General features: G+C 36.6%; 1 protein-coding gene across 1 annotated transcript in view; it reads left to right on the forward strand.

Annotated features, from left to right (window-relative positions):
- The window catches only part of tmtopsb (teleost multiple tissue opsin b), a 54957-nt gene extending 32999 nt beyond the window's left edge, over nucleotides 1-21958 (forward strand). Inside the window, exons 3-4 of the mRNA XM_073831040.1 lie at nucleotides 1529-1762; nucleotides 18687-21958. Coding sequence (XP_073687141.1) covers nucleotides 1529-1762; nucleotides 18687-18962 — 510 coding nt within the window. The 3' untranslated portion in view covers nucleotides 18963-21958. The remainder of the gene's footprint in view (nucleotides 1-1528; nucleotides 1763-18686) is intronic.
- Nucleotides 21959-22998: the final 1040 nt, after the last annotated feature.

Here is a 22998-nt window from a genome sequence, read left to right on the forward strand (position 1 = left end):
ATTATCTTTAATCAATATCCTATTTTGGCATAAAAGAAAAATGTATAATTTTGACCTATAAAATCAATTGTTGGCTTTTGCTACAAATATACCCATGTGACTTATGACTGGTTTTGTGGTTCATGGTCATAAATGTGTAAGATATTAATACTTGTTTTCAACATATTTTGAATTATTTGAATATTTATTATTATTATTTAAATTCTCTACCACATTTTCTAACAAAAAATAGTAAAATTTAATAAATAAATACGATTATTTGCCAGATAATTGCTGACGTGGGACCAAGCTGTATTTATTGAAAAAGAAAATTATCATTTAAAATGCTCTGAATGAATTTGGATTTAGAAAAAAGTTGTGTTATTAATGCTGTGTGTAATGCTAACTGGTTCAAAATAGCACTGTCGTTTGAATATCACTGATAAAAAGGATCATGAACTAAGAAACCAAAATTCTCTTGATCTTTTGACATATAAGAAGCCATTGTATTAAAAAAAAAAAAAAAAACAACTGTAAGTTTCAGAGCTTAAAACTTTCTTGTTAGTCTAAAAGCAGCTTATATTGAAGCCAGTCTGTCAAAATGACAGGTTGTAGAATGTGTCACTCTATGATGTAATAGTGTGGCTAAACACCGTCTCTGCAGAAGACGATCAACGCCTGCTTCAACATCGCTGCCTGTTTAGCCCCGCCCACTGATTGTTTTGATATGTACTGAGTATTTATGCGTTTTTTACATAAATTGCAGCAGCAACCATCTATGAGGAATATAGGATGTCAAAAATACACAACTTTTAGCAAATCATAGCAGTGGTACTTTGGAGTCTACAATCCACCACATCTATTCAAACAGAGCATTGTGTTGAGGGGGTCTAAAACAAGACAGAAAATGGCCTATTACTTCAAAATTATGTTTGTTGATGTAAAAATCTTGATAATGTTATAAGAGGGCCTGAGAGAACAGTACAAAATAATAAAAATGCAGTTCATGACCCCTTTAAAAAAATAAAGTTGTTATTCCATTGAATTTCTGGAAAAAATGATAAAGAAAATTACTTTTTGAAGTGAGTTTATTTTGCAGTCTGAGAATGAATGACACTGCAGAGCACCACTGCACCAAGCTACAGGGACTAAAGTTCAACCAAAGTAGCAGCTCTCAGCTCTTTGGCGCTTACACCAGAAGAGCACTTAGAAAGAGCAGACAATGTGCTACAAAACTGAGAAAATGGTGCATCATGCTCAGTAAGCAATTCTACAATGTGTAATGGACTTTATGTTTGCCCATTGTTGTGTTTAAGGGTCAATTAAAGGCCACAGTGATCGATTTCATGGTTGTATCTATTTCTGCTCATCTGGCCTGAAGCTATATGCGAAATGTTCATTCAGCCATTTAATGTAAATGTCTGCATGTACAGTTTTATTTCTTTGGCTAAAGAAGCAGTGACACAGCTGTCTAGTGTGATGCTATGTTTCTCACGTCTTTTATTTTTCTTTCCCTTCCTTTTCCCCTTCCCTCATCACAATGGCAAAGATGAGCAGGATCAATACGGCGGTGAGTCGTAAGCGGGAGCAGCGCGTTCTCTTCATGGTGGTCATGATGGTGGTGTGTTATCTGCTGTGCTGGCTGCCCTACGGGGTTATGGCCCTGGTGGCCACGTTCGGACGTCCCGGCCTCGTCACACCAGCGGCAAGCATCATTCCTTCTCTGTTAGCCAAGAGCAGCACAGTCATAAACCCCATCATCTACATCTTCATGAACAAACAGGTGGGTGCTAACAGAAAAACTGTTTTAACTGCTAAACTGTCAACTGGCAAGATATCATGCTTGTTTGATCTAAAGTGAACCTTTTCCTGGATATGACCTGGCTGTGATTTCTAAATTGCCTAAAATGTCCACACTGTAAAAAGTTTGCAACAGGTTCAACTTAAAAACTTAAGTTTAGCAGCTGCCTTAAAATGTTAAGTTAATTCAACTTAAGTCATTTAAAATGACAAGTTAAATCACATTAACTAATTTAGATTTTAAAGGAGTAGTTCACTTTCAGAACAAAAAATTACAAATAATGTACTCACCCCCTTGTCATCCATGATGTTCATGTCTTTCTTTCTTCAGTCGTAAAGAAATTATGTTTTTTGATTAAAACATTTCAGGATTTCTCTCCATACAATGGACTTCTATGGTGCCCCTGAGTTTGAACTTCCAAAATGCAGCTTCAAAGGGCTCTAAACGATCACATCCAAGGAAAGAAGTCTATTATATGGGGAGAAATCCTGAAATGTTTTCATCAAGAAACTTGAAGAAATGGTGACAGAAATATTATTTTACATTATTTTTCAATGAATATTTACCAGAATTTATTTACCAGAAAAAAATAAATACACACAAAAAAATCTGTTAATCAGAGAAAATTTTATGAAACTGTTAAAATGGAATTCAGAAAATAAATGGAAAACACAGAATTTGTTACAAATAAAAGTGAATTTAAGAAGAAAAAAATGTATTTCATAGTGCCGTAAAAAAAAATTTTGTTAATCTTTTATTAAATGGCTGCTAAATTGTTCCATGATTCCAGTTAATTAGATATGCTTTTTGAGTAATATATATTTTTAATTTAACCATTAAAACAAAGAAAGAAAAATGAGAAAAAACCTAGAAAATAAAGCAGAATTTGGGAAGAAATAAAACAGATTTCATAGGGCCATTTATGCTATGTATGTGTATTTTCATTGTTTTTACAGCTCTTTCTGTAGATCCCACCTTTTCCATGATTGGTCAGTAATTACACTCCCTGCACATTATTGGTCAAACTACTTGTCAGTCATTAAATAGAGAGTAGAAAAACATTAACAAAACACAGTCAAATCTGGACATTTTAGGCAACTGAGATATGCCGACCTTGACATGTTGGGGAAAAAAGATGATGTATTTATTTGCATGCAAATGCAGCATTTGAATGCTTAAATCACACTTAAAAATAGATGAATGTATAGGAAGAAAGCATATAGTTTTATGCTTAACATTTTACAAAAATAAGTGTGTTATGCTAAAATTGACCTTCAGAGTCACCAGCGGCTGCAAAAATGATTAAGAAAAGTTATGTCAGTTTTGAGAAAAGGTTAAACAGTTTACTGCTAATGAGTTTCTTTTTTGCCAGCTAATGTATGTAAATTCAATTTAAGCATAGGTTAAGAATCCATATACTTTAGTTCTACTGTATTTTTTATAATCAGCTCATTCTATTCTTTGCTATATTTAGTCTTGAACAAATATAATCTCATGTTTTTCTTTAAAAGAACACACTGACTGCAGGATCACTCGAGTTTTTTCATATTTAATAAGGTTTGCAGTTGAGGCGTCATTCCCAAAAGCACATTATCAACACCTTATTTTAAAATGTATTCAACAGGCTAATTAGTTAAAGACGTTTTTTTCCCTCTTTGTTGGCAAGTATGTTAAAAAACCACCTTTGAATGTGAAACATAGGAACTGTGAATTTATTTTAGTCCAGAATGTGCGCTGAAACAAATGAAAAGGAAATCTTGTATTAATTTCTAGGCAGCTTATGTTTGCAAGATTCTATCACGGCCACTGAGTTCATCTAGCCAAGGCATTATAGATTCAATTATAAGCGTTTATGGGTTATGTATTGAAATGCTACAAGGCTGTCATTTACAGACCACATTATTTAAACTACCATTTGAAAATTTCATTAAGATGAAATATTAAAATCAGGTTAGGTTCAGTTTCTCATCAAGGACAGAAAGTGAACAAGGATTTGGCCTTTTATTTTTCTGGTTTTGAATCAGTTTTAAATTATGCTCTTTTGATAACCTCCAATCTTTCTTTCCGCTCATCTTTCTTCTCAGTGTAAAAACAAACAAAAAAAAAGAACTAAAGGCAAAAAGTAAAGGTAACATTTTGGATGGATTTCTTATTAGATGAATTCATCCGGTTATTTTTGCAAATGTACTGACTGAACTTTAAAATGTCAGGGTGCCAAATATAGATATTGAGATTTCTTAAAGGGTAGTTCACCCAAAATGAACAAAAAATAGATAAATTCTGCCATTATTTACTCAACCTCATGCCGTTCCAAACCTGTATGACCTTTTTTTTTCTTCTGTAGAAAATTAAAAATATAATAAATGTCTTTTTTTTTGGTCCATACATTGATAGTCTGTTTGGTTTTGAGCATTCTATAAAATATATTAATTTGTGTTGTACAGCAAAAAGCACATAAGGATGAGTAAATGACAACTGAAATTTTTCGGTGATCTGTAGCTTTAAGCATCAGCTTTAAATGTGTTTGGTGTACACCTTTTCTTTCATTTATATATTTTTTCAGTAATATGTTTGTACGTTTCTATAAGTAATGTGCATTTTGTGAAAAGCAAAGTGACATATTATTGAAAACAGCATATGAATGCTCATGACATGAACAAACTGATCATTTTAAGCTACTAAACATGATAAAATCAACAACAACAATGTGAATCAAACTGGCAAATGCAACCATATTTATTAATAAAGCTCTAGTGCATGCTGGGAGGAGGGAAAATGGGACTGAATCACAAAACCATTTGAGCTAAAAATGCATTAATCCAACTAACCTGTAATAGAAATGCTGCTTTGAGATGCATTACTTATTTTCCTGGAACTGCAATAATCAAGTAAATTACTTGGTTTTCTTTTTTCGGCATTATTTACTTTATTTATAGATCTTTTTACTGTGTTTGTTCACAAAGCCCAGGCTTTTCAAATCCATCCTAGCTTTGATGGCTGATTTTTATTCCAGATTTTATTCTAGTGTATGGCTGGACAAAACAATCAAATAGTTATGCATGCAATTATGTTCAAGTGTTTGGAAGAATGCACAAACCATTTGAGTAAATATAATATAATATAAATCTTTTAGTGCTGTCGTTTTTGTGTTTGTTCAAGGATTGTCAGAGTATGTTCTGTGAAAGTTCTAAAAGAAACTTTTCCTTCTAGGAAGCACTTCTTATATGATCAAACTGATAATTTTTTGTACTATTTCTAAACTTGTATTCATGTGAACAGGTTGTGTTTGTAATATCTGTGCACTTCTCTTCTGTATGGGTTTAAGCTTTTGCTCCAAACAATTGTTTGTGATAAAGCCCGAAGATGAAGACTTGGAGAAACTAGTTTTGCCTGTCGGAGGAGACGCCAGTCACCTGTATGTCATTTTCAGTCTTCAATTCCTCCCAGCCCGTAACCATGGAAACTGTGAGTTGAGGCGAGTTGAAGACTTAAAGTGCTGTACAGATTCAAGTATCTACTCGGCATGTGTCGATATGACAGGCGGAGATTGAAAGACGGAGGAAAATGGAAGAGTACCTAAAAAAAGTGAGTTTTGGAGTGCGAGAGAGCTGCGAAGTTCCCCGTGAGTAAATAACAGTACTATTATACCGCCCGAGTTCAGGAGCTGTCATGCTGTGTGGTAATTACATTTACTGCTTCCTCTTTCACTTTTCTGGGACGCTAGGAATTTTCTGGCACATTTCACATTTTCCCACCTTATTAAGAGCACTTAGGGGAATCATCAGCATGCTGAAAACCTCCCTTGTTTAGTAATTGGCTGTAAGGGTCACAAACACATGCACCACAAAAACATTTTTAGAATTTTTTTGTCTTGGTGTCCAGTGAAAACATCTTGAAAGCATTCTGTTCAAAAGTTTTCACCCCCCGGTTCTTAATGCATCTTGTTTCCTTCTGAAGCATCGTTGAGCGTTTGTTCCTCAGCTGTCCTCAGTGAGAAAAGATGGATCTCAAAATCATACAGTCATTGTTTGAAAGGGTTCGAATACACAAAAATGCTGAAAAAACAAATTTATGGGACAAAATTCTGAAAAACTATTCTGTGACTATTATGAACAGCAGGCAGTTTAACTGTTCAGGACAAACATGGGACAAACTATCACTAAAAAAAATCATTCAGGTTACAACACAGTATTTAGAATCAAGTGTATGTAAACTTTTGAATGGGGTCATTTTTATAAATTTAACTATTTTCTCTTGTGGATGCAAACATCTTTTATGTGAAATATCTTATTCAGGTCAGTACTAAATAAAAAATAACATGCATTTTGTATGATCACTCTTATTTTGGTCAAATAATTAACAGCTTGCAAATTCTGCAAGGTGTATGTAAACTTTTTCACTTGAAAATGTTAAAAAAGTGAAAATGTAAATATTAGCATTGTAATTTTTATGTGTACTATAAAATAATATTTTTATTTAATAATTATTGCTACATTTTAAAATGTAATAGTATTATCAGTCCTTATTTTTTAATAATAAAAAACTAAATAAAGTGCAGAACACACACTATATGCAGTGTGAGCACCAAACTAAATCTCCAGATGAATAAGAATCATTAGAATCGAAATGAAAAACGTCTGTGCACCCCTAAATATAACTTTTTAATATATTATAAATAAAGCTTTTTAATAAGTTGAAATATCATGAATTTATTTTATTTTATGTTTTATTATTATTTTTTTTAATTGTATAAATATAACAAAATTTAGTGAGGTTTATATCTTGCAAATCTGAGAGAAAGATTCTCATAACTCTAAATTATTTAGGAAAAAGTTTCTGACTTTTTCAGTATCTCACATTTCAACTTTTCTTCTTAGAACTGTGAGTTTAGATCACATAATTCTAACTTCATATCTTCATATCTCTCTCAGAACTGTAAAGAAAACAGACCAAATTGTGAGATATAAAGTTGTTATCTTCCATGTCTTCCATGCAAATCTGATTGTCTTTCACCATTTTTCTTTTCAAGTAAGAGAAGTGTTGCCAAGTCCGTGGTTTCCCGTGGGATTGGTCTGTTTTAACATTGCGGGTTGTTTATTATGTTTATTATGTCCGAGGGTTTAAGCGACCCCAATAACTTGATATTTATCCCCTGAAATGTGAATTTTACCACAGGAACCTGCCAAAAACACACAATTTATTCCCCAGAATGCATTTGGGCTAGTTTTGAGTAGCAATTGGGCAGGCTTGTTGTTAAAACCTGGCAACCCTGGGAAAGAGTATCTATTTTAGGATATTTTAGGAAAAAAATATACATTTTTAATTATTATTATCATTTTGTGAATGTGAGTGCAAATAGACACATTATTGCACACTGTGTGTGAAACAGTAAGACCAACAAAAGTGCCAGCTTTAGAATTAAAAGCTTACCAGAGAGACAGGGAGTTCTTCCAAGCAGTGGGATCAGTTATTCCGGACCACCTGTGAACAGGTGTACCATAATTGGCGAGGAAGTTCTGTCCTGTTCTCCCAAGCTTTTCAGTACCCCACAGAGAGCTAATCATCTCCATTCCAGACCATCATCTGCTCATAAGCTATATGCTATCCAGCACTCCTCTCAGATCCGGACTGCACCCGGCCAACAGAACGTTCACTGATCCAGCATGAGTACACAGTGAAATTATTGCTCATTATCCGCCAGAGGTGAAAATGATTCCCTAAACCCCGACTGCTCCAAGTCGAGTTCAGACTTATAAAAGATTGCAAAGAGATATATATATATATCTCTTTGCAAGATATATATATATATATATATATATATATATATATATATATATATATATATATATGTGTGTGTGTGTGTGTGTGTGTGTGTGTGTGTGTGTGTCTCACTTCAATTTGCATTTTCACACTTGGAGATATCAGATGTTCTCATCACGGGGAACATGTAAATTACATGTGGAGGGTTATTGCAGGCCCACACAGATTTCTGTAAAATTGCAAGTCTGGTTGTTCACAAAGTTCTACTTGTCCTTCATCCCTGGCTTGTTTATCAAATGTGGCAAATATGATGAATGCTTTTAGATTAAAAAGTGTACTCTCAGCTTTGTCCTTGATTTGCATCCTTAAAGGAGATTTCAATGTTTTGCCTACAAGTTAAAAAGACAGTTTGCCCAAAGATAAAAATCTGTTTTCATTTGCTGATCTTTTTGTTGTTCCAAAACTTTGACTTTCTTTCTTCTAACTGACATCAAAAAATGAATTAGATTTTTCCAATGGTTTAGACAACACAAATTAGCCAAACAATGTATTACATTAACCATGCAATCAATGCTGTTGTTTACAGCCGAGTATCTCCAATATGGCCAAGCCAAAAAAGGGGTGAGCAAAAAATTCAAAATATCTAAAGAAATATGCAGTCATACAGGTTTGGAACAACTTGAGGGTGAGCAAATTATGCCAGAATTATCATTTTGGGTGAACAACTTTTTTTAAGCTCTGACTGCATTTGTTACATATCCTAACAAAATATATCCTACAGTTGAGGTCAAAAGTTTACATCCCCTTTCATATATTTGAAAAAGTCCTTCAAATATATCCTACAGTTGAGGTCAAAAGTTTACATCCCCTTTCAGAATCTACAAAATGTTGATTATTTTATGAAAATAAGAGTAATCATACAAAATGAATATTATTGTTTATTTAGTACTGATCTGAATAAGATATTTCACATAAAATACATTTACATTTAGAGAAAATAATAGTTGAATTTATAAAAATTACCCCATTCAAAAGTTTTCATACCCTTGATTCTTAATACTGTGTTCTTACCTGAATGACTTTTTTTTTTTTTTTTTTTTTAGTTATAGTTGTTAATGAGTCCTTGAACAGTTCTTGAACAGTTAAACTCACTGCTGTTTTTCAGAAAAGTCCTTCAGGTCCCACAAATTCCCTGGAATTTGTAGCATTTTTCTGTATTTGAACCCTTCCAATAATGACAATATGATTTTGAGACCCATCTTTTCACACTGAGGACAACTGAAGGACTCGTATGCAACTATTACAAAAGGTTCAAACGCTCACTGACGCTCCAGAAGGAAAGCGATGCATTGAGAGCCGGGGGGGTTAAAACATTTAGAATTTGAAGATCAGTGTAAATTTAACTTATTTTGTCTTCTGAAAAACATGTAAGCATCTTCTAGAGCCTCGAAGGGGCAGTATTAAATTAAAAAAATATGATACTTAGGTAAAATAAGAAAAATGTACACATCTCTATTCTGTTTAAAAGTTTTCGCCCCCTAGCTCTTAATGCATTGTGTTTCCTTCTGGAGCATTTGTGAGCATTTTAACCTTCTGTAATAGTTGCATTTGAGTCCCTCAGTTGTCCTCACTGTGAAAAGCTGGAACTCAAAATTATACAGTCATTGTTGGAAAGGGTTCAAATACACAAAAATGCTGGAAAACTAAAGAATTTGTGTGACCTGAAGGATTTCTCTGAAGAACAGCAGGCAGTTTAACTGTTTTTAGGACAAACAAGGAACTCATGAACAACTATCACTAAACAAAACTAAACAGCTGTGGATCATTTAGGTAAACGTGTATGTAAACTTTAAAATGGGGTCATTTTTATAAATTCAACTATTATTTTCTCTTGTGGACTATATGTAAACATCATTTATGTGAAACATCTTTTTCAGGTCAGCACTAAAAACGTACAATAACATGCATTTTGTATGATTCCTCTTGGGGAAAATAATTTGCAGATTCTGAAAGGGCGTGTAAATTTCTGACCTCAACTATAATTTGACTAATGTTGTTTAAAAATGCAGAAAAAAACTGGTTAAGGCACTTACAATTAAAGTAAACGATGCCATCTTCCAGAGGCTTTAAAAGTCAAAATTTGCAGCTTGTATAAAAATGTTCATTAGCTATTCAAGCTGTAAAACTGTCTAAATCCTTTCTGTGGGAGATGAACTAATAATTCACCGACTTAATATCTGTTGGTGTTGCATCAGCAGAAGTAACAGCTTTGCTAGTGCAACGGAAAATAAAGTTGAATTTTATTTTAATGTATAATATTCCATTATAAAAATCTATTATAAGTTTAGTAGCTAATAATGTTTACTTTCATTATAAGTACCTTATTGCCTTATCGTAAATGTATTTTCTATGGTAATCAACATTTTGCCACAAACACTGGCAACTTAATTTGCTTTTGACCAGAAACACTGGTTTACCCATGAACGAATTACACAAACTAGTCATCAAAAGTAATGTCATCAAATCTTAGTAAATTCAGTTAGTGACCATGTTAAATCAAAGTGCCACATGTGCTAAATCTGATTGGATGAAACACCCAGGCAGATAGTTGTGTTAACTGTCTTACAGCATGTCCAGATGCACAACCACCTTCTGTGCCACCTTCGTCATCTCCGCAGGGTTCACCAGACCTCATGCCAGCCCCTGTAATGAGTGTGTGGATCTGAATCCATTTATAGACTCATCCCTCCCACCTTAACCATATCACATTCCTCACCTGTCTGCTGTCAAGAAAAAAAATGCATTGCGCACCCCTGCGATGGCTGACAGCAATGTGACCAATTTTCAGATTCAGACAGCCTGATTACATTACAGGTCATGCCTGTGTCAGTACAAACATGGAGGAGATGTTTGTCAGGACTAGTGGATTTATAGCCGGGGCATGGAGAGTTTCTGTGAGGGGTATCAGTGAGTGCCATGGTCATGCATGATTGCGCCCATCAGTGCTAACAGAACACAGAATGGCCATTAACAGCCTGGCTGAAGTCGACTGTCTTGGGAAAAGTGTGTATCTGCCATTAACCGTGAACCTTTAACCCCAGTCTAAACCCTTCCAGTCATATGTCTCTGTCTCTCTAGTTTTCCCTCTATTTCAAAGGCACTGATAATTGAGTATCAAAAAAGCACTTTGATTAATAGAGAAATATTTCTGGTATATACAAAGAAACTGTACTGACAACTAGATGGTTCTGCAGTGTCTGGCATCTTCTGAGGAAATGTAGTAGACTATAAGTATACAGTGAATATGGACGTATACTAAGTATACTACGTTTTCTCAAGGGGTGAAATCTTACTCTGTGTTTCGTGGATTGTTTGTGAAGTCTTTGAACAGCTTTTTTAATATGATGCTTTTACTGTGTATGTGTGTGTGTGTGTGTGTGTGTGTGTGTGTGTGTGTGTTTCTTAAAAGATTGTTAACCTTGCTGTAGATGTACTACTGTTCTAATAACAAAATTTCCAAGGCATTTTAACAAAAACCTTTATTTTGTGGAAAACACAGTGATCAATATTAGAGAACAGTAACCAATGTAGCACAAAAAATATTACAACTAAAACTTTGGAGGTTTACAGCTGTCAGAAAGTAGAAAGTGTAGAGGCGTTTGCTTTAAATGACTTCAGCACATCTGCGGCCGCAGGACATCACTAGATTCTCACACTGCGTTCGTGTGATATTGATCCACTCTTCTTCATAGTTTGGTAACTTGTGGGTTTCTTAGCCATAACTTCGTTGCCAAGGATTTTCCAGAGATTTTCATTTGGGTTTAGATCAGACTTTGGCCTTGCAATTTCATTATTTCATTGTTCTTAATGTAATGGATCTTATTTACCCATTTTGCAGTGTGACAGGGGCATTGTCTTGCATTGAAATTACAGGCTGATTGGGAGATGCTTGCAGGGAAGGAACTGCATGTTCTGATAAACATTTGCATTCACTTTGCCATGGGGTGTTCTAGTTGTCTTTTTTTCATATTGTGGAATTACCATTTTTGGTTCCCCAGAGAACCTTTCAGTGAACCGTTCTTAACAGAACCATTTTGAAGAAAAGTTTAAAAATCTAACCTTTTCCCACTATAAAGAACCTTTTCTGCATTTGAAAGGTTCCATGGATGTTCAAGGTTCTTCATGGAACCATCAATGCCAATAAAGATCCTTTATTTTTAAGAGTATATAAGAGGCCCAACTTCTCTTCTCTCCACACAACATGTTCCTCAGCAAATGTGAGTTTAGCCTTTTGATTCTTTCTTCTGATGAGAGGTTTGGTCACTGTAGAGTGGACTTTTTAGTCTGACTTCTCTTAAACATGCTAAGAAAGATACAGGCCCTGTTTAGCGTTGAACTGGCAAGCAATTCCAGCTGCAGTGCTGAACCAGATCCTCATTGAGAGTCTCTGTTTTATCCTGTTTTCTCATGCATTTGTCTTACTTGGACGACCAGTCTTTTGGGGGGACTTGAATGAATTAGTGTCATTGAAAACCTGCAATATTCGAGAAATCGCAAATTTGGAATGACTTAACTTCTCTTGCGATGGCTGAAAAGGTCATAATTTTGGACTTCATTTGGACAACCTCCTGTCACAGGGTTTCAGTTCCCTTACAGCGACCCACCATCTTACAATCTCAGTGAAAATTGGAGGAATGCTGCTGGTTACATAGAGTTGGTCAGATAATTAAGGAAATTATCATCACCAGGTGTCAGATTAACACCAATAACTTGGAGGTATCTGTAAGTGTTCTCTAATTTTGATCAGAGTTCTTTTTCAAATATCTCATTTAAGTTTTATTTACTGTTTGTACATATATGTATGTATGTAAATTGATATTAATGTTTTAATTTAATAATATTATAATTTGTAGTGACCTGGAGATGATGTCTTTCATGTTGATCTTATGTCATAATGTTTCTGCGTTTGTCCAAAGCCTATAACTTTGTTTATTTCCAGATTTAAATTGAATTTCAAATCTCACTTTTCAATGTGATTTCAGTCACTGTTTCTGAAATAAGAAGGCTTTTGAAGATCAGATTAGTTACACTCTCCTTCTGAGGGAACAATTCATGACTAGCCATTCATTTACTCAACACTTGCAAGAAATCTTGTTCCAATCTGTTGCCAGTATAGAGCCAAGGCCACACAAGCTTTTCCTTATTTCATTCTGCTGTAAATGGTTTTGCTCGGAGCAAAATGTATTGCTTGGTCATCGTAAAGGTTAAATTAAGTGTTTCTGTAACTTTCTGAACTTTTAGGACACACTTTCACCTCTGGATTTCAGTATTCATAAAACACTCTTCAAAGTTTAGGGTGAATTTGTCAAAATTTAATGGTAAAGGTTGTTTTGTGAGGATAAATCTCTCTCACATATCAACAAAACACTTTCTCTCTGAAAATGTGTTTTACTCCTCTGAGACCTTCGCAGACAGTTATGATTAATTACAATAAACCTTTATCTATAATGAAAAGTGCAGCACAAGAACATGCCACTTCCTTTGGACCACACTGCATTCTTTCAGAGTTTTTTTCCTGAGTATCTCCTGCGCGTTGGGTTGTTTTTCTCTGCTTAAATCATCCCACTTTGCTTCCATCTGTGGTGACCTGATGGTCAAAGCCTGCAAGCTGTTTCCTCTGAGCGTGTGATCGCGTGCGGGGAAATGTAGAGGTATATACACAGACGCTCAGTGAGGGATTGGCACCTTCAAACAAGCATCTCCATCACTCTCAGATAATCACTGCCTACGCGCCTGCTGAGAGGTCCTGCCTCTGTTAATGAATTTTGTGCACGTAGAGCTTTCAATTTGCAAACAAGCCTGTCCACATTAGAGGAGACTGCATCAGCTGTTCTTCCAGGGCTTATGATTTGGCTGGTGTGTTATTATTTTGTCTGCACAGTCACAAATCCAGCAAAGATCGGGAGAAATGAGATGTGGGATTGAGTGAACATTCAGGCTTTGTCTTGTTTGTCTTTGAACATGTGCTTCTCTTTCAATTATATCCAACTTTCTATGCATTCAGTACACTCAAAATAAATACTAAGAGTTATTATCTGAGTTATATTTAAAAATGTTGTGGCTCTTCCAAGCTTTATAATGGCAGTGAATGGCTGTTAAAGGGGTCATCCGGTGCCACATGCACTTTTACAAGCTGTTTGAACTGAAATGTGTATTAGGAGTGTGTGTACACTACCACCCTAAAATGACAAAGATCCGCCCAGTAGTTTACTTTTAATTTATAAAATAATTTGCCCCTTCTCATATCGAGCCGTTCTCAGATGCCTGTCGTTGTGGGGTAACACCGACAGAGGCCGCTCCTGCGATAGTTGATAGACAGTAGTGTTTTAGCATAGACCCGCCCCGACTGAGGGAATGTGACTGCCGATCTACCTAAATGGGTTAATGTTTACACGAATCATTTCTAACCATACTGCTTTATAAACGAGGGTCAGTATAAAGCTTAGCTTTGTAACTCTAGATGGTTTAAAACGGTGTCTGTTAATGATTAAGATGTAACGTTAACGCAATACATGCAAATGTGTTTACAGCCCGCAACTGCACAGGAGTAAAGACTATAACACTCACATTTATGTATTTCAATATAAGGACGGGGTAAGTTATGTTAACCGATCACTTTTTTGATCTTGTTCAATCAGCTAGGCCTCAGTAAACACACCGCGTTCGTCTCTTTACCACAGTAAACACACCCGCGTTCGTCTCTTTACCACAGTAAACACACCTGCGTTTGTCTCTTTACCACAGTAAACACACTAAACACACCCGCGTTCGTCTCTTTACCACAGTAAACACACCCGCGTTTGTCTCTTTACCACAGTAAACACAGTAAACACACCGCGTTCATCTCTTTACCACAGTAAACACACCCGCGTTTGTCTCTTTACCACAGTAAACACAGTAAACACACCGCGTTCATCTCTTTACCACAGTAAACACACCCGCGTTCGTCTCTTTACCACAGTAAACACACCTGCGTTTGTCTCTTTACCACAGTAAACACACTAAACACACCCGCGTTCGTCTCTTTACCACAGTAAACACACTAAACACACCCGGGTTCGTCTCTTTACCACAGTAAACACAGTAAACACACCCGCGTTTGTCTCTTTACCACAGTAAACACACCGCGTTCATCTCTTTACCACAGTAAACACACCCGCGTTCGTCTCTTTACACAGTAAACACACTAAACACACCCGGGTTTGTCTCTTTACCACAGTAAACACAGTAAACACACCCGTGTTTGTCTCTTTACCACAGTAAACACAGTAAACACACTGCGTTCATCTCTTTACCACAGTAAACACACCCGCGTTTGTCTCTTTACCACAGTAAACACACTAAACACACCTGCATTTGTCTCTTTACCACAGTAAACACAGTAAACACACCCGCATTCGTCTCTTTACCACAGTAAACACACCCGCGTTTCTCTCTTTACCACAGTAAACACACTAAACACACCTGCGTTTGTCTCTTTACCACAGTAAACACAGTAAACACACCCGCATTCGTCTCTTTACCACAGTAAACACACCCGCGTTCGTCTCTTTACCACAGTAAACACACCCGCGTTCGTCTCTTTACCACAGTAAACACACCCGCATTTGTCTCTTTACCACAGTAAACACACTAAACACACCTGCGTTTGTCTCTTTACCACAGTAAACACACCCGCATTCGTCTCTTTACCACAGTAAACACACCCGCGTTCGTCTCTTTACCACAGTAAACACACCCGCGTTTCTCTCTTTACCACAGTAAACACACCCGCATTTGTCTCTTTACCACAGTAAACACACCCGCATTTGTCTCTTTACCACAGTAAACACACCCGCATTCGTCTCTTTACCACAGTAAACACACCCGCGTTCGTCTCTTTACCACAGTAAACACACCCGCGTTTCTCTCTTTACCACAGTAAACACACCCGCATTTGTCTCTTTACCACAGTAAACACACCCGCATTTGTCTCTTTACCACAGTAAACACACCCGCATTCGTCTCTTTACCACAGTAAACACACCCGCGTTCGTCTCTTTACCACAGTAAACACACCCGCGTTCGTCTCTTTACCACAGTAAACACACCGGCGTTTCTCTCTTTACCACAGTAAACACACTAAACACACCTGCGTTTGTCTCTTTACCACAGTAAACACAGTAAACACACCCGCATTCGTCTCTTTACCACAGTAAACACACCCGCGTTCGTCTCTTTACCACAGTAAACACACCCGCATTTGTCTCTTTACCACAGTAAACACACCCGTGTTCGTCTCTTTACCACAGTAAACACACCCGCGTTCGTCTCTTTACCACAGTAAACGCAGTAAACACACCTGCGTTCGTCTCTTTACCACAGTAAACTCAGTAAACACACCCGCGTTCGTCTCTTTACCACAGTAAACACACCCGCATTCGTCTCTTTACCACAGTAAACACAGTAAACACACCCGCGTTTGTTTCTTTACCACAGTAAACACACCGCGTTCATCTCTTTACCACAGTAAACACACCCGCGTTCGTCTCTTTACACAGTAAACACACTAAACACACCCGGGTTTGTCTCTTTACCACAGTAAACACACTAAACACACCTGCGTTTGTCTCTTTACACAGTAAACACACTAAACACACCCGGGTTTGTCTCTTTACCACAGTAAACACAGTAAACACACCCGCATTTGTCTCTTTACCACAGTAAACACACCCGCATTTGTCTCTTTACCACAGTAAACACACCCGCATTCGTCTCTTTACCACAGTAAACACACCCGCGTTCGTCTCTTTACCACAGTAAACACACCCGCGTTCGTCTCTTTACCACAGTAAACACACCCGCGTTTCTCTCTTTACCACAGTAAACACACCCGCGTTTCTCTCTTTACCACAGTAAACACACTAAACACACCTGTGTTTGTCTCTTTACCACAGTAAACACAGTAAACACACCCGCATTCGTCTCTTTACCACAGTAAACACACCCGCATTTGTCTCTTTACCACAGTAAACACACCCGCATTCGTCTCTTTACCACAGTAAACACACCCGCGTTCGTCTCTTTACCACAGTAAACACACCCGCGTTCGTCTCTTTACCACAGTAAACACACCCGCGTTTCTCTCTTTACCACAGTAAACACACCCGCGTTTCTCTCTTTACCACAGTAAACACACTAAACACACCTGTGTTTGTCTCTTTACCACAGTAAACACAGTAAACACACCCGCATTCGTCTCTTTACCACAGTAAACACACCCGCGTTCGTCTCTTTACCACAGTAAACACACCCGCGTTCGTCTCTTTACCACAGTAAACACACCCGCGTTTGTCTCTTTACCACAGTAAACACACCCGCGTTCGTCTCTTTACCACAGTAAACACAGTAAACACACCTGCATTCGTCTCTTTACCACAGTAAACTCAGTAAACACACCCGCGTTCGTCTCTTTACCACAGTAAACACACCCGCGTTCGTCTCTTTACCACAGTAAACACACCCGCGTTCGTCTCTTTACCACAGTAAACACACCCGCGTTTCTCTCTTTACCACAGTAAACACACCCGCGTTTCTCTCTTTACCACAGTAAACACACTAAACACACCTGTGTTTGTCTCTTTACCACAGTAAACACAGTAAACACACCCGCATTCGTCTCTTTACCACAGTAAACACACCCGCGTTCGTCTCTTTACCACAGTAAACACACCCGCGTTCGTCTCTTTACCACAGTAAACACACCCGCGTTTGTCTCTTTATCACAGTAAACACACCCGCGTTCGTCTCTTTACCACAGTAAACACAGTAAACACACCTGCATTCGTCTCTTTACCACAGTAAACTCAGTAAACACACCCGCGTTCGTCTCTTTACCACAGTAAACACACCCGCGTTCGTCTCTTTACCACAGTAAACACACCCGCGTTCGTCTCTTTACCACAGTAAACACACCCGCGTTCGTCTCTTTACCACAGTAAACACACCCGCGTTTGTCTCTTTACCACAGTAAACACACCCGCGTTTGTCTCTTTACCACAGTAAACACACCCGCATTTGTCTCTTTAGCACAGTAAACACACCGCGTTCTTCTCTTTACCACAGTAAACACACCCGCGTTTGTCTCTTTACCACAGTAAACACAGTAAACACACCGCGTTCATCTCTTTACCACAGTAAACACAGTAAACACACCCGTGTTCGTCTCTTTACCACAGTAAACACATCGCGTTCGTATCTCTCTCAGTACTCTACCCTGCCAGTACATATAAAGATAAATCAAAGTGACATTAAGTTTACTAACCATTCAGACACGTCCAGTATAAGCCGCAATTGCCGAACTTCTTTGCGGGTGTCATCTTGTTTCAGTTCCAACTCCGGTTTTTAAATTAAATTTTAAATGGATGGGGTTGTACAGTGTTTTCAAAGCCCCCCAAGTGCCATTTCCCCCCCAAACTATACAACTATACCCCCAACTGTTGTCTAGGCAACACCCCGTGTGCTATGTAATGACACGCCCCACAGAACTGAAGGGCGGGGTGAGCAGAGGTTCATAAAATTTAAAGGGCCAGGTACTGATATCGCTTGCTGAGAACAGGCATTTTTTACCAGGTAAAATGAGTGTTTTTTTACACTACCATAGAGAATTTTTAATCAAAGTATATTACAAACTTTTCATCTGGACCCTAAAGCATCATATTAACTTGTGGAAAATGGGCATTGGATGACCCCTTTAAGATTTTGAAGTGCAATATAAAAACTCTGGAGGGTTAATAAAGGCCTTCTGAAGCGAATCGATGCATTTGTTTAAAAAGAAACATCATGTTGTTCCAAACTTAAATGACTGACTTTTCTGTGGAAAACAAAAGACGATATTTTAAATGAAATTTCAGCTCATTGGTGTCCAAAACAACTTTGACTTTAATTTTATAGACAAAACAGTAAGATGTTTTTATTTTGTGTTCCCACAGAAGAAAGCAAGTCATACAGGTTTGGAACTATAACAGAATGTTTGTTTTTGCGTCAACTATCCCTTTAAGTATTCAAAATGTAATCCCAGCTCTCTCAATCTGTCTTTGTGTGTCAGTTTTGCAGATGTTTCCATGCGCTCATCATGTGCACCACCCCAGAGAGAGGCTCCAGCTTCAAAAACTCCTCCAAAGTCACCAAAACTCTCAGGACAGTGCGACGCGCCAACGGCCAGAATGTGACCTTCGCCGTGGCCCCAGCTGGCCATCCTGCTATCTTTGCTCCTAACAGCAGCGGGCAGAAAAGTTCCTCAGATGGTGAGAAACCATCTCCTGCTGTGGGCCAGGGCACCAACAGACCTGTTGTCTCTCTTGTGGCCTATTACAATGGTTAAGCTCACACAGTCAGGCCAAACCAACACTAATAGAGTGGAATTAGGGTTGACCGAGGTCAAAGCAAATTGATGAGTGGGCGTGGAACTAGGACACACCCCTTGCTGAAAATCATGTGGCATGAGTGACCTTTCTAGGGACAAAAAACTAAAATGGATATTGAAGGCTGGAGAAAGGAATGACACCCCAGAACAAGTTTAAAAAATACATACGGATCTAACTATTTGTTTAGTTGCTGTTTCTTATGAATCCAGGATTTTGGTGAGGTGTCTCTCTCTTGAAACTGAGCATGAGCCTGCTCTTGCTGATATTTTGCTTTAACAAAAACTCTTTTGCTACCAGTTCCTTACTGGTTTGGACAACCAGTGTAGCACAGATTGTTTAAAGTGATACTTTTGTTACTCATCATCTTGTAATTCTGATCATCATATGGACATGTACAAGTACACTAAGCACACAAAGACCTGTTTGTGAAAGGAATGGTTGACCCAAAAATGACAATTTGCTTAAAATGTGCTTTTCCCTTAGGCAATTCAAGATGTAGATGAGTTTGTTTCTTCATCAGAAGAGTTTTGGAGAAATTTAGCATTGCATGCTCACCAGCGGAAGCTCTGCAGTGATTGGGTGCCATCAGAATGAGTTCAAACAGCTGATAAAAACATCACAATAATTGTTGCTTCTGGCTAAAATATGACTTCTCTAACTGTACTATTGCTTTTCCGGTGAAGAGAGTAATGTGCCCAGTTTAAGCACTGTTTACAAGCCAAAACAGCTTTAATATCTAAATATATTGGTGGATTTTGGTGTAAAAGGACTATGGGATAGACTTTTTCACTAAGGAAGCGTTATTATGGATTATTGGCTATTGGTATTTCGACCAGAAATGACCGTCTCAAGTTAAAACACATTTAAAGGGACAGTTCACCCAAAAATAAAAATTATCCCATGATTTACTCACCATCAAGCCGTCCTAGGTGTATATGATTTTCTTCTTTCACAATCAGAGTTATATTAAAAAATGTCCTGGCTCTTTTGAGCTTTATAATGGCAGTGAATGGCTTTTGAGATTTTGAAGTCCAATAAAGTGCATCCAGCCACCATAAAAAGTACTCCACAAAGCTCTAAAGGCCTTCTGAAGTAAATAGATGCATTTGTGTAAGAAAAATATTCATATTTTAAACTTCACACATAGCATAAGCTCTGGTGAGAATAGGGTAGTCTCGTGAGAACCAAGTTTTGTTTACAGCAAACAAGAAAAGTCTCCTCTTGGCTTATATCAAAATCAAAAAGTTTTAAATGTGGATATTTTTCTTACACAAATGCACTGATTGACTGCCATCTGAGCCATATGGAGTCATTTTTATGATGGATGGATGCACTTTATTGGACTATTGAATCTTAACAGCCATTCACTGCCATTATAAAGCATGAAAGAGCCAGGGCATTTTTAAATAGAACTCTAATTGTATTCGTCTGATAGAAGAGAGTCATTTACACCTAAGATGGCTTGATACATTTTCATTTTTAGGTGAACTATCCCTTTAAATAATGACTTGTTTTTTACAAGCATGAACCTTTGCTTCACAGTGAATGGACTTGAGGATTATTGTGATGCTTTTGAACTCTCATTCTGATGGCACCCATTCACTACAGAGAATCCATTGGTCACAAAGTGATGTAATGCTAAATTTCTGCAAATCTGTTCAGATGAAGAAAATAAATGTATCGACCTCTTTTTGGTGAACTATTCCTTTATGGGATAAACTGTATGTAGCTGAAATTTAAAGGGGTTATATCATTTTGAAAATACAGGTTTTATAACTTGTTTCTTAGTCCTTAAAGGGCATCTGCTAAATCTTGAACATAAAACACAACTACATTTAGCACATACACATTTATAAATCAATAATTCATTTTCATTGTCAAGTAATTCTCCTCTTGAGGTGTCACTAACAGTCGAGAGATATGAAGAATATCCACAGAAAGTTCTGCTAGGCTGTGGTTTATGACCTTATTTTTATCAAGGACCTTGATCATATCGATGAGTTTGTGCAGCTCATTTCTGCGAGGCTTGTTTTATGTTCATCCTTAAAATGTTTGAGAAAATAAAATGTTTTGAGCTGTAAAAAACCTGGACTAGCATCATTAATTGACCTCAGGGAAAAATGTAAAATGTATGATATGACCCCTTTAACAAACACAATGCAATAGTCTACGTGAAATAGACTTCACAAGTATTTATATGTAATCTCTGAAATTCTGTTTTAGCTTTCTGTCTATTCTAACAGATGTAAAAGGCACCCATCCCATCAAATCTCTTTATCATACTGTTTAAACACACACGGAATAATAATTAAATGCCAAAAAGCTTTCATAAACTATAATGTATCATAAAGCAATGATGCCTTGAAGCCAAAACCTGCAACAGAATCTGTTGACAATGGAATTCACATCAGTTTAATCATTTATAATGTCTGTATGTTTGTTTTTGGTTAATTTTGTTTTGATTCTGGTGTTTTGTAATCAATATTTAAATTTGTTTGGCATCAAAAGGACAGGATTCTCAGCGATGAGCAGACTGTTGACTCCTTAAGACTTGAATAATGCGGGATCGTCCCAAGCGGGGCTGTGACTGTTCTTATCAGCTAATCCATGTTTACTAATGCAGCAACATTCACAATCAAACTACAAAAAAACGAGTTTATTTCTATTATAACACCTTAGCGAGTCACATATACTGTAGATGAGGTTCTGAAAAAGGTTTGAAAGATGTAGATATTTTTTGACTCAACAAAAAGCATTTCTTACAGTAAGTGTTTTGTGTTTTAGAATCATATTTTTGATCAGCCATTTTAATTTCCATTTTTGTGCATATATTTAGTACAATCTTGTTACGGTTAACAAAAAATAATAATTCAGTGTAAAAACTCAGTTTTACACTAATCAAAAGTTAAGAGTTTTTTGTTTGTTTGGACAATAAAATCTCAGATTAAATTGTGTTCTTTGCAACCTTTTATTTATCACAGAATCCTGAAATTTAGCAGCACAAATGTTTTCAACATTGATAATAATAGGAAATGTTTCTTTAACATCAAATCAGCATATTAAAATGATTTCTGATCATATGATGCTGAAGAATGGAGTAATGATGCAGAAAATTCAGCTTTGCCATCAAAGGAATAAATTGCATTTTAAAATATAATTAAAATATTTATCTGAAAAAATATTTCACAATATTTAGTTTTTAGTTCTTCTTCTTCTTATTATTAAATATATGCTGCCTGGGTATACATAAGTATTGAAGCCCATTTCCACCACTTAATGAAAGGTTAAAAAAAGATGAAAAAAGGTAATTACAACTTTTTATCTCACTATTCTGACATAGTGAGATAAAAGTCATAAGAGTTTGTATCTCGCAATTCTGAGAAAAAAGTCTCAGAGCTGTGCCATACAAACTTGCAATTTTAGAAAAAAATTCAGAATTGTGAGATACAAACTTGCATTTGTGAGGAAAATGTCAGAATTGCAGTACAAACTTGCAGTTCTGAGAAAAAAGTCATAATTATAAGATAAAATTTAGCAAATCTGAGAAAAAAGTACAAATTGCGAGATATAAATTTGCATTTGCGAGAAAATGTCAGAATTGCGAGATATAAACTTGCAATTCTGAGAAAAAAGTACAAATTGATAAAAAAAAAACTTGCATTTGCAAGAAAAAAAATCCAGAATTGCGATACAAACTCACATTTGCAAGAAAAAGTCAGAATTACGAGATACAAACTTGCAATTCAAGAAAAAAGTCAGAACTGAGAAAAATCGCATTTGCAAGAAATTTTTTTTAGAGATGTAAACTCGTATTTGCGAGAAAAAAAGTCATAATAGTGAGATATAAACTCACAATTGTGAGATACAAACTAGCATTTGCGAGAAAAGTTAGAATTGATACAAACTTTCAATTCCAAGAAAAAAGTCAGAATTGTGAGATACAAACTCGCAATTCTGGACAAAGTACGAAAAAAAAAAAGTCATAATTGTGAG

Source organism: Garra rufa, chromosome 24 (assembly GCF_049309525.1).
Source record: "Garra rufa chromosome 24, GarRuf1.0, whole genome shotgun sequence".
Lineage (NCBI taxonomy): Eukaryota > Metazoa > Chordata > Actinopteri > Cypriniformes > Cyprinidae > Garra > Garra rufa.